The 12,457-nt window shown below is 42.4% G+C and overlaps 1 protein-coding gene across 1 annotated transcript; it reads left to right on the top strand.

Annotated features, from left to right (window-relative positions):
- The first annotated feature begins 5,926 nt into the window (after positions 1-5,926).
- RPS16 (ribosomal protein S16) lies at positions 5,927-9,450 on the top strand. The gene is made up of 6 exons (XM_030548636.1): positions 5,927-5,967; positions 6,061-6,116; positions 6,955-7,056; positions 8,196-8,292; positions 9,058-9,105; positions 9,232-9,450. Exons 2-6 carry the CDS (start codon positions 6,069-6,071, stop codon positions 9,375-9,377), a joined length of 441 nt encoding a protein of 146 aa, XP_030404496.1. The 5' UTR covers positions 5,927-5,967; positions 6,061-6,068; the 3' UTR covers positions 9,378-9,450.
- The last annotated feature ends 3,007 nt before the right edge of the window (positions 9,451-12,457 follow it).

The raw sequence follows: 12,457 nt of genomic DNA, 5'->3' as shown, positions 1-12,457 counted from the left end.
CAACACATAAATCTTACATTTAGTAGGAATGAGTAGTTGTGTTGTCATTTAGACCTGTGCAAAGCAGATAGAAAATGCTACCTGGTCAGTATGTTATATTGCACAGGTGCAAATGAGTATACAAAGCACAAGGAAGTGGAGAATATGGTACTGTGAGTTCTTCTGGAGACTCTTGTTATCTTTTCTTTCTGAATATTATTTTTATTGCTGCTTTAGGGTGTGTGATGTTCTACTGAAGTAGTTTTCTAAGTAGGTTATCAGAAGAGATTTTGCATGCATTGATTTTCTGAACTGCAACACCTTCCCTAGTCTGGAACCTTTTTCTCCATCTTGTCATTGATCTCTATTTTCTCCTCTGCTTCTCACTGGGAACTTTTTTTCCCATGATCTCTGTGAACGTGGTTATTTGTGACATAATTTTCTCTCTCTCATGTTACATACTCCACTCCCTGAAGCATGAGCTTCTAAATTAAATAACTTCTATTCCAAGATTTGTATGGGCCAGAAATGGGGAAACAAACAAACAAAAGAAAACCCCAAACCCACTTCTTTCCAGAATCACTATTAAATGTCCAATTGTGTGCTAATTACTGCTTTACTTTTCTAACAGAATATGGAAAGGCAGATAATCAGCTGTATGTGTAGCATGAATTTTAATGGCATTTCTAGACTGTTGGTAGAGACTTGCAGCAGGAGATGACTATCTGAGTGGGAATGAATGTCACAGGATCTGCAAAAAGCAAAATATAGGAAGTCTTATGCTAATAATGCACTTGAATGCCCCTATTTAATTGATTATTTAATACTTAAGCCCTGATCTGCACTGAGAATTGTATTGGCATAGAGAAGGATCCACCCAATACAGGTTGGGAATGTATTTATAAAGTTGGGTATCTAAAGGAAATCCTTTTGCAGGTCACACTTAAGGCCTCAATTATGCAAAGACTTAAATGTGCTCTATGCACTGTGAGTAGTGCCTTTTACTTGAATGGAACTATGTAATGTGCATAAAATTAGGCACATGTGGAAACCCTCAAATGTTTGGGGCCTAAAAGGGATTAGAACTATTCAGTTGTACTAGTTTAGGACTATTCAATATATTTATTTACAGGCAGAAGGATTGGTTGTTTAATGACAAATTAAATGTATAAATAAAAGTATTGACTGTCAACAGAAATCTGTTTCAGAAATATGTATTAATTCAATCTGCATTTTTATACACAGGGATTCCGTATAGCAGAAATGTCTTTATACTCATTATTATTGGCATGAGGGTTTCAGTGAAATATTAGATCTTACATTTCAAAAAAATCAAGCTCCACAAAAGACACAATATTCTATATTGTATGAGATACTATTATATGTGAAAGATAGAGACAAAACCCCAGATCCTGCAAAGAGCTCAGTGCAGACAGATGGATCCTGTGCCTGTGAAGAGTCCCACTGTCTTTAATGGGACTTTGTGTGGGCACATGGATCTGCATGCAGGGAGCTTACATATCAAAGATACTATTTTGATATTTCTTAGCAAATGCAATTGTCATAAACAGATAGTTAAGGGTTAATGTCTCTTTTACCTGTAAAGGGTTAACAAGCTCAGTGAACCTGGCTGACACCTGACCAAAGGACCAATCGAGGGAGAAGATACTTTCAAATCTTGGTGGAGGGAAGTCTTTGTTTGTGCTTTTTGGGTTGTTCTTTTTTCTCTCTTGGGATTAAGAGGAGCCAGGCATGCAACCAGGTTTCTCCAGTCTTTCTGAAACAGTCTCTCATGTTCATAATAGTAAGTACTATCTAGATAGAAGGTGGAGTAGTTTTTATGTTTGTTTTCTTTATTTGCAAATGTGTATTTTGCTGGAAGGATATTTTACCTCTGTTTGCTGTAACTTACACTTAGGTTGGGGGGAGGGAGTCCCTCTGGTCTATGTAAAGCTGAGACCCTGTACACATTTTCTATCTTGATTTTACAGAGATAATTTTTACTTTTTTTTCTTTCTTTAATTAAAAGCTTTTCTTTTTAAGAACCTGATTGATTTTTTCCTTGTGTAAGACTCAAGAGGACTGGGTCTGAACTCACCAGGGATTGGTGGGGAAAAGGAGGAGGGGGGAAGGTGAATTCCTGTCTGTGTTAAGATCCAAGGAGTTTGAATCACACTCTCTCTCAGGGAAACCCAGGGAGGGGAAAATCTGGGATGGGGAAGGAGAGGGAATGATTTATTCCTCTTTGTTTTAAGACCCAAGGGATTTGGGTCTTGGGTTCCCCAGGGAAGGTTTTGGGGGACAGAAACTGTACCAAACACTATATTTTGGTTGGTGGCAGCACTATCAGATCTAAGCTAGGAATTAAGCTTAGAGGGGTACATGCAGGTCCCCACTTTCTGGACGCTAAAGTTCAAAGTGGGAATAAGACCTTGACAGCAATATTTCGATGGCAAAAAATACAGCTTTTTCACTCTTATTTATTATTTATGTTACCACAGCACCTAGGAGCCCTGCTCATTGACCAGGACCCCACCATGCTAGGTTCTTTGGGGCAGGGACCATCTTTTTGTTATCTGTTTGTGCAACACTTAGATATGGATCATGGCCCTATTGTGCTGGGGCTTCTAGGTGATATTACAATATAAATAATCTGGATAGCTCAGAACTAACCCAAGGAATCATTACCATTTCCCAACAACTCCTCAGAACATCACTTTTGAGCTGATACCAAACATGATAAAATTCAGAAATCTGTGGATTTTTTCCATGATTTGGTCTGAAGCATTTGAACACAGGTCATAACAGGCTAAGTAGTGCAGTTCTCTTTTAATATTCACTATGCCCATCTTAGCAGCATTCCTTTATAAAAAGTGCACTAAATAGCCTCTAGGTGGCACATGGATTCTTTTATTTGTCAGATGTCTTTTTGTTCCATTTAGCAAAATGAACTCGTACAAGAGGAGAGTTTCAAAGTTAGGAGAAAATCTATCACACTGTGCACAAACTTTGAAGAACTTGGAACTTCCTCTATTTCCAATGTCTGTCAAGCTAATGTTTACGGAAACGTTATTTCCTTTGTGGCTAAGGATAAGACAGGCGTGTTTCAAAATTAAAGTAGTAAACAAAATAAATGAACAGAAACAATTATAAAACATTATACTGCAAAATCAGTAGAAAAATGTAAACTTAAAAGGACCATATGCCACTGCACCAAGAGCCAAGCTCAGAAGGAGTGGTTCTAAGTGTCTGGGATGCTTTTTCAGCTCAGATTGGCTTAGGTTAAGTATTAAGTGAAATACTTTGGGTTATAGTGCCATTTGTTTTAGATTAAGCATTTAATTCTACTTTGCACCAAGTTTTTGTGTTGATTTAGGAAACAATCTTGAAAGCTGTTCTATGTAGATAGGCCATTTTTACTCAGAGAGTAGAGGTGTTGGGCCAGTTTTATATTTTACTCACCACCTCGGTAACGGTTACTCCTTATGATGCTCAGATACTATGGTACAGATGCCTAGAAAATAGCATCTACAAATAGACTGGGGTACATGAAAAAAGGTATCCAGATGAGAGAAATCACACTGATTCCAGTAAAATTCCCTCTTTGTAATGGGGAAACCATGCTGGAAGTGAAAGACTCCTTCTAATCAACAGCTTTTTTTAAAAAAAATGTATTTAGAAAAGGACCCATTGTGTGAAAGGGCCCAGGCAGAGAAAACCTTGGACGGGTGTGAGGAGCTACTGTTGCCATGTGTCAAGGTTTCCCCCCCGACTTTGAACTTTAGGGTACAAAAAGTGGGGACCTGCATGAACACTTTAAGCTTAATTACTAGCTTAAATCTGGTACACGGCCACCAGCCAGAATTTAGTGTCTGGCACACTTTCTGTTCCCCCCAAACCTTCCCTGGAGAACCCAGACCCAAACCCTTTGAGTCTTAAAACAAGGAGAAATTAACCATCCCTCTCCTTTTCCCCCCCAGACTTTCCCCTCCCTGGGTTGCCTTGAGAGGCTTCACACAAATCCAAACTCCTTGGATCTTAAAACAAAGAGGAATTAACCATCCCCCTCATTTTCCCCCACCAGTCCCCTGGTGAGTTCAGATCCAATCCCTTGGATCTTAAAACAAGGAAAAATCAATCAGGTTCATAAAAAGAAAACTTTTAATTAAAGAAAGAAAAAAAGTAAAAATTATCTCTGTAAAATCAGGATGGAAAATGCTTTACAGGGTACTCAGATTCATATAGACTAGAGGGACCCCCCACCCCCAGCCTTAGATTCAAAGTTACAGAAAACAGAGGTAAAAATCCTTTCAGCAAAAAGACACATTTACAAGTTGAGAAAACAAACATAAGACTAATCCGCCTTGCCTGGCTACTACTTACAATTTTGAAACATGAAAGACTGATTCAGAAAGATTTGGAGAACCTGGAATGATATCCCATCCCTCTCAGTCCCAAGAGTGAACAACGAACCAAACAAAAAGCACAGAGACTTCCCTCCACCAAGATTTGAAAATATCTTGTCCCTCTATTGGTCCTCTGGTCAGGTGCCAGCCAGGTTTACTGAGCTTCTTAACCCTTTACAGCTAAAAGAGACATTAACCCTTAACCATCTGTTTATGACACCATGTAACACTAGTCAGTACTATTTAGTGGATTATTTGGGTTAGTTTAATGATAATAATGATAGGTGAAAGCCTATGCTGTTGTACAGCAGTAATTCATAAAGTGTAAAAAAATAAAAGAGCACAGAGAACTTAAAAATTGGATAGTAACAGACCACGCATCCCAGTGAAGATTGAACCTGGTGATATTCATCAGAAAGAGAGCTCACCCATGCTTGTAGTGGTTTCCATCATTTCACAGTGACTCAACAGTCATCTGAGGCTTCAGGGTGACACACAGTGACAATCCTAGAACCTTATTGTATAGTAATACCCAGTTATCACGTAGATTTCTCTTATAGCCTTTATCTTTATTATGGCCCTGAGCACTGGACAACTGGGATTGACTGAAACATTTGGTGAATTAGGGGACTGTGGGACGTGAGAGAGCTGGTGCTGGAGAGAAAGGACTGGAGCCCTAGGGTTGGGGGACACCATGAGGCTGGTGCTGGGAATGGAGAACATTGACACTGGAGAAGATGGTGGGATTAGAGAATGCTGAGGGGGCTGATGCTGGGATTGGGGGAAGGGATGTAAAATGTTAACCAGTAGACTTAATGCTTAACCATTAACCCTTGGACTGGCCGGCCCAGCAGCTGCGCTGGCCAGAGCAGAGCCAGCCTCAGCTGCGCTGGTGGGATTGGCCCCAGCTGCTAAATCAGTTAATCGTTTAAATGAAATATTTTAACAATTTAAACAAAATATTTTAACAGTTTAAACAGTTACCTTTTAAAATGGTATTTACATCCCTAAGTGGGGGGACACAGAGAAATGCTGGGAGTGGGCGACACTGGACTCGGGGTGCAGCTGGGGATTGGAGCCGGGATTGTGAGAGGCTGGTGCTGGGATTGGGGGAGCAGCTGGTTCTCGGACTGCAGGGCGTTGGGAGGTTGGTGCTGAGACTGGGGGAGTAGGTAGGAACTGGTGCTGGGACTGCAGGACGTCGGGAGGCTGGTACTGGGAGTTGGGGAGCAGGTGGTGCTGGGCCTGGAGGGCACCAGGAGGCTGGTGCGGGGTGAGCAGCTAGGAACCTGTACTGGGACTGGAGGGCGCCGGGAGGTTGGTGCTGGGACGTGGGGGGCTGGCGCGGGGAGGAGGGACACTGGGGGCCGCAGCTACGAGTGACGATCGATCCCCGCACCTCTCTCCGCCCCGCCCGTTCCGAGACTCCTGTCCCCCCTCCCGTCGGGCAGCCGTAAAGCGCGGCGGGAGGGAGCTGTGTCGCGCGACCGGAAGTCAGGCTGCGCTTTGCGGCTGCGCTGCCCCTGAGAAGCGGCTCCGGAGGCCCCGCTCTCTCTTTTGCTGCTGCTGTCGCTGGCGGAAGGTGAGTTTTCGGCAGCTCCGTGACGCTCTTCCCCCCCCCCCCCCCAATCCCGCCGGGCCGCGCGCCGCTCACCGCCGTGTCTGTCTGTTGCAGGAGGAGCCATGCCGGCCAAGGGGCCCCTGCAGAGCGTCCAGGTCTTCGGGCGGAAGGTGAGCGAGCGAGCGAGCGGGCGGGCGAGCAAAGCCGGGACCAGGCCGCACTCCCCGGCCTGTGCGCTCCGGGGGCCGCGGGGGCCTCCACGTGTCTCGCCCGGGCCCAGCCAGGCGGGGCGGCCGGTAACACTGGCCCGGGGCTCCCGCCTCCCGACGCGGAGCTGCCGGGATGCGGCAGTAGGGGCACCGCGCCATCGGGCGAGCCCGTCATCGCGATCGGGGCCAGGCCGCGGCGCTAGGAGTGAGCAGCTGCAGCACCCCGGTCGCGTGCGCCGACACGTGTGTTCGTCCCCACGCACCCAGCAGCCTCCCTGCTACCCCCCATAGGTGTCGGAAGCGGGGTACGGCAGCGCCCCCCGATTTGAAGTAGCTCCCATCATGTACAGGGTTTACGGTGTGGGTCAATGGCTCTCAGCGCCCCCACTATACAAGTTGTTCTAGAGCCCCTGCCCCCCAGTCGCACAAAGGTATCACTGTAAAAAGCAGATGGTGAAGGTAATGGCTCTGCCTCTGGGCCTCTTCTCCTCCTCCTCCATGATCTGGGCGGCCTGGCTGCTGGTAGTAAATAATGTCATCACACTTCCCACGTGTAATCAAATTTTGTATGTTTTTAGCAAGGCTGACTTGACAATATAGTTCTTTATTTTAAGTCTTCATTTGACCTAGTAGGTTTCAATGGTTTGCAGCAGTGGCTTTGCTTTAAATGGAAAAATACTTTTTGAAATATTGGGTGTCATAATCTAGACTGAAAGCCCCCTGTATGCTAGTCTCTAAAGCAGTTGGTGCACAGTTAATCGTATAGGAATGCTTTCCTCACATATGCTTGCTCTTTTAGAAAACAGCTACTGCTGTTGCTCACTGCAAGAGAGGAAATGGTCTCATTAAAGTGAATGGAAGACCCCTGGAAATGATTGAGCCCAGAACCCTGCAGTACAAAGTAAGCACTTTATTGTTTTTCTTTGGACATAGCAAACGTTTTGGCCTGAGGGCCACATTTGGGTATGGAAATCATATGGTGGGCCATGAATGCTCACGAAATTGGGAGTTGAAGTACAGGAGGGAATGAGGGCTCTGGCTAGGAGTACAGGCTGTGGGGTGGGGCCAGAAATGAATTCAGGGTGGGGGAGGAGGCCCTGGGCTTGGGCAGGGGGTTATGGTTCCTGACCAATGGGAGCTGCTTAGGTGGTGCTTGGGGCAGGGACAGCATGCGGAGCCCCTGGCTTTCTCTAGACATAGGAGCCAGAGGGAAGACATACCACTGCTTTTGGGAACCCTGGCACACACAGAGTGGGGCACGCCCCTGACCCCACTCCCAGGTAGGAGCTTGAGGACCTGATTAAAACATCTGAAGGGCTGGATGCAGCCCCTGGTCTGTAGTTTGTGAACCTCTCCACTAGATGATCCTTTTTTTTTTTTTTTTTTTTTTTTTTAGTGGCCATGTAGGCTGTTAGCCGTAGCTTGACTATTTGTAAGTTTGTGTACAATTTTAGATTTTGGTATTCAGATTAAATAATAAAAGTGTATCTTCACTCAAGTCACTTTTCAAAATGGGATTTGAGTTTCTGTATCAGTTAGGTGCTTTTCTCAATTTTACTCAATTCATATTTTCTCAATTCATTTATTCTTATTAGTGTTGATGGGAGCAAAGTATATATGTTGGTAGGTGTTAATCTTCCTTAGATCTAACTTGATAAAGTTTAATATTACCTAGTTTGACTCATCAGTTAAGCTCAAAGCACTTTACAAAGTATCCTTACTCCCATTTACAAATGGGGAAACTGGGGCACAGGAAGGCAGAGTGACTTACCTAACGTCACCCAGCAGGCCAGGAGCAGAGTTGTGACAAGAACCCAGGTCTCCTGGGCAGCGCTCTGCTCTTATCCACTAGTGACTAGGCCACATTGCCTCTGTGGTTTTAATTTAATTACTTTAGCATGTGCATTGTAAATTCAAGGCTCATAGCACCAAATATTTTATAAATCTATGCTTAGAAACCTTGCTCATATCGCTGATTGCTGCCTCTTGATTATAAATATGTTCTCAAAATTTAATGCAGTTTTTATGTCTATTTCTTAGTTGCTTGAACCTGTTCTTCTCCTGGGCAAAGAACGCTTTGCTGGTGTTGACATCAGAGTCCGTGTTAAGGGTGGCGGCCATGTAGCACAAATCTACGGTACGACTCTTGTACAAGATCCTTAGTATAGATTAAACTACTTACTAAATTCTATAATTTTTTTTTATCTTAGGGAATAAACACCATCTACAGTGTAAAGCTTTGGCTATTACAAGTACGATAGGTGTATCTTGAACTATATCTCTATCACCTGCTCTCATTTATACACATCAATGATCCTTATGGAAATGATCTGAATGAAACTGGCATTTAGCATTTCCCTCTTCCAGGGCTATATAAATGATTACATGTGATTGGTCATAAATTGGATTTTGGAATGAGGTTAAACAGCATTTTCCAACTGCACTGCAAAATCAAGCAGTTACTTGTCTCAGATAAAATTGCTTAGATAAAAATCCTAGAATCAGAACTTAACTTGTAACTTACTCACATTGGGCAAAATAGAGCATAAATTGCTTTTCAGAAGTATTAACGTTGTGCTGCTGCTAGTTAAGGCCTGAACATTCATTAAAATGATATGGCTCAGAAGATGCACAGGAAGCAAGTAAATGTATTGACCCAAATCTCCATCTGTTTTAGTTAACCACCCTGACATTATTTTAAAGTCAGTTTTTCACTAAAGGAGGTGGCTTGAGGTAGAAGCTGTATGACACACAATGGTTTGATGTGGTTTTATCATTACACTTGTAAATATTTTTCATTTGTCAAATTCATTTCTGCCATCCCCTCCACAAACCCTTTGCCATGTTTTCTATGTAAACCTGAATTTATTGGATATTGTTAACTTGTCTGTTTCCTCAACAGCAATCCGTCAATCTATTTCCAAAGCATTGGTGGCTTATTATCAGAAGTGTAAGTTGATTGATTTTGTTTTACTAGCCTTTTTGAAGTGTTTAGCTTCAGACATTTAAGTGCTATAGGTAGCACAGTAATAGATGGCGGTATAGAATGTTAGTTACAAATGTGATTTTTTTTCAGATGTTGATGAAGCTTCCAAGAAGGAAATCAAGGACATCTTAATCCAGTATGATAGGACCTTACTGGTTGCAGATCCTCGTCGTTGCGAGTCCAAGAAGTTTGGTGGACCTGGTGCCCGTGCACGTTACCAGAAGTCTTACCGTTAAAATTGTTCTTTACCCTTGTATCCTGCAATAAATATGAGGAAAAGTTAATAAATATTTCAAGTTTTTAAATCTGGTATTTGTTTATATTGGATAACTGTTTTTTTTTTTTCTTCAGGGTTGGGCATCCTTCAGTAGTTAAATATTTTATTAATATAAGAGAACTGACCTTAAACACAGGGGAAGTGCTGGTGTCTAGAAATGAAGAAAGGCACTTTGCTGCTGTTAGATACACATTTTTTTCTTTGTTTCAAACAATAAACTCCCCATACTGTGCTCCATGCACCCTTGAAAAACCACTAACAAATCTAGTAGCGTAGTTTCTAAAATTGTTAACCTAGGGAAATTAAAAGATCTTATCTCAACCCTCCCCAAAATCCTGACCAAATGCTACAAAGCTGTATTATTGCTGTTTTGGAGCAAGAGGAGTATGTTTTTTTTTTTTTCTCTGTTGAAAATTCTACAGCGTATGCATGTTGAAGTGCAGTAGCAGACTTTTTAAAATGCCCTTGTGCTATGTGAGTTTTTACGTTTATACAAAAATCATGAAAGCTTTCATATGTTCATTCAAGCTAAAAAATGTTTAAATATAATTACTTACAATTGTCAAAGTCAGACTCAGGACTCACAATTTGTCAGACCACTCTGTGTTTTAGCAAAAGCGCTCTGCTACTACAGCCAGAAAATGTAAGCGCCATACAAGGCTCAAACCACCTTATTTATTCAGATAAAAGGAAATTAAATTAACAAGTTTACAAAGGGAGCAGAACTGATAAGTTTACCTGGGGCCAGACATATGTCATGTCCTTATTAACTCTCACCAATCTCTTAATGTCCAACCATCAGTTTAAGTGAACCCATTGTTCAATACCTTAATGTTCCTCTTCCTGACAACTTTACCTCAACATTCCTCATTCCTGCTTAAAGGAACATACAGCATTTCTATAATTCATTCTACAATACATACTTTCACACAATGCTTCAGAAATATTGGACATTGAAAGGGTTGCACAATGCCCTGAAAATGAGAGAGAGGTCGTAACTCTTGAGGTGCTTTGATACTAATTTGGGCACATGTTATACACCCATAACAGTTCAGATATAAAGGGGTGCAGGTAATGTTATCAGTTTGATGGACAGACATGTTTCCTGTCTCACAAGATTGGGGAGGCAATTCCAAGCGTTGGAAGTACATGTGTAATATCTGACTAAAAGCAGACAGATGGGGAGTAATCTGGAGGGAGATCTAGATTAGCAGTTGTCATGGTATAATTCCCCACTCTGAACCTTAGCATCCAAGAGATGAGGTACCAGCATGAATTCCTCTAAGCTTGATTACCAGTTTAGGACCTGTAGCGCTGCCACCAACCAGGAATTCCAGTGCCTGGTACACTCTGGTCCCCCCAAGACCTTGCCTGGGGAACCCCAAGACCCAGACCCTCTAGACCTTACCACAAGGAAAGTAAACCCTTCCCCCCACCGTTGCCTCTCCCAGGCTTCCTCTCCCTGGGTTACCTTGGAAGATCACTGTGATTCAAACTCCTTGAATCTTAAACAGGAAAATGCACCTTCCCTCCTCCCAGACTCTCCCTCAGAGAGACAGTAATCCTAACACAGAGAAATTATCCTCTCCCTCTTCCCTCTTTTCTCCCCACCAATTACCTGGTGGATCCAGACCCAGTCCCCTGGGGTCTCACCAGAATGAAAAAACAATCAGGTTCTTAAACAAGAAAAGCTTTTAATTAAAGAGGGAAAAACAGTAAAAATTATCTTTGTAAATTTAAAATGGAGTAGGTACAGGGTCTTTCAGCTATAGACACTGGGAATACCCTCCCAGCCTAAGTATACAAGTACAAATAATCCTTTCAGCAAAATACAAATTTGAACTCCTTCCAGCCAAATACACATTTGCAAATAAAACAAACATAAGCCTAACTCACTTTATCTATCTAGTACTCACTATTCTGAACTTATAAGAGCCTGTATTGGAGAGATTGGAGAGAAACCTGTTGCACGTCTGGTCCCTCAGAGCCCCCAGAGTGAACAACAACCAAAAACTAACAGCGCACACACAAACTTCCCTCCCTCAAGATTTGAAAGTGTCCTGTCCCCTGATTGGTCCTCTGGTCAGGCGACAGCCAGGCTCACTGAACTTAACCCTCTACAGGCAAAAGAGACATGAAGTACTTCTGTTCTATGAACTCTTGACTATCTGTTTATGACAGCAGTTCTCAACCAGAGGTATGCATACCCCTTTGGGTACTCAAGAGGTCCTTCCAGGCGGTACATCAACTCATCTAGATATTTGCCTAATTTTACAACATAAAAAGCCCTAGCAAAGTCAGTACAAACTATAATTTCATAAAATGATTTGTTTATACTGCTCTATATACTATACCCTGAAATATAAGTAAATTATTTATATTCCCATTATTTTATAATTACATGGTAAACATGAGAAAATAAGCAATTTTTTCGGTAATAACATGCTGTGACACTTGTATTTTTATGTCTGATTTTTGTAAGCATGTAGCTTTTAAGAGAGGTGAAACTTGGGGTTACGCAAAACAAATCACACTCCTGAAAGGGGTACAGTAGTCTGAAACAGTTGAGAGCCATTGTTCTAGATGGTGGAGGTGCGTGCAGTGTATGAGAGGAGGAAATTGTGGACAGGCTAGGGAGAGAAGTTGCATCTATTTAAGCAGATATTGAGAGGAAAAAGATAAAGAGGGTGAGTGGATGATGAAGAAGACTTAAATGAAAAAGATCTAGCTGCTGTCAACAAAAGGTTGGAGAGCTGGGACATCTGTCACAAGTGACCAGGAAAAATCATGTGAATTTGACAAACAGGTGCTTAAATACTGAGTAGAGGCTTACTGATGCATGGGAGCAGCTCTGAGTCATGATGAGAACAACTGCTTTGTATTCCTTTGTATACTCAGCAGGAAACCATTTTGGAAAGGAATGGAAAACACCATAGGCTGACCAACAGAGAGTCTAGATTCTTGACCGTATCACACTTTAAGCAAGATACTATTTTCTTTCTCCCATGAGACAACAGTGGTACTTTGGGGGCTTTTTTG

The sequence above is a fragment of the Gopherus evgoodei genome, chromosome 1 (genome assembly GCF_007399415.2).
Source record: "Gopherus evgoodei ecotype Sinaloan lineage chromosome 1, rGopEvg1_v1.p, whole genome shotgun sequence".
Lineage (NCBI taxonomy): Eukaryota > Metazoa > Chordata > Testudines > Testudinidae > Gopherus > Gopherus evgoodei.
This window is presented reverse-complemented; position numbering and strand designations above follow the sequence as displayed.

What these genes read in the sequence shown, in the direction of transcription:
- RPS16 (XM_030548636.1), top strand. Translation starts at nt 6,069, where the DNA reads ATGCCGGCCAAGGGGCCCCTGCAGAGCGTCCAGGTCTTCGGGCGGAAG. An exon ending in TCCAGGTCTTCGGGCGGAAG is followed by an intron (nt 6,117 to 6,954) that starts GTGAGCGAGCGA and finishes TTGCTCTTTTAG; the next exon opens with AAAACAGCTACTGCTGTTGC. An exon ending in CCATGTAGCACAAATCTACG is followed by an intron (nt 8,293 to 9,057) that starts GTACGACTCTTG and finishes TTTCCTCAACAG; the next exon opens with CAATCCGTCAATCTATTTCC.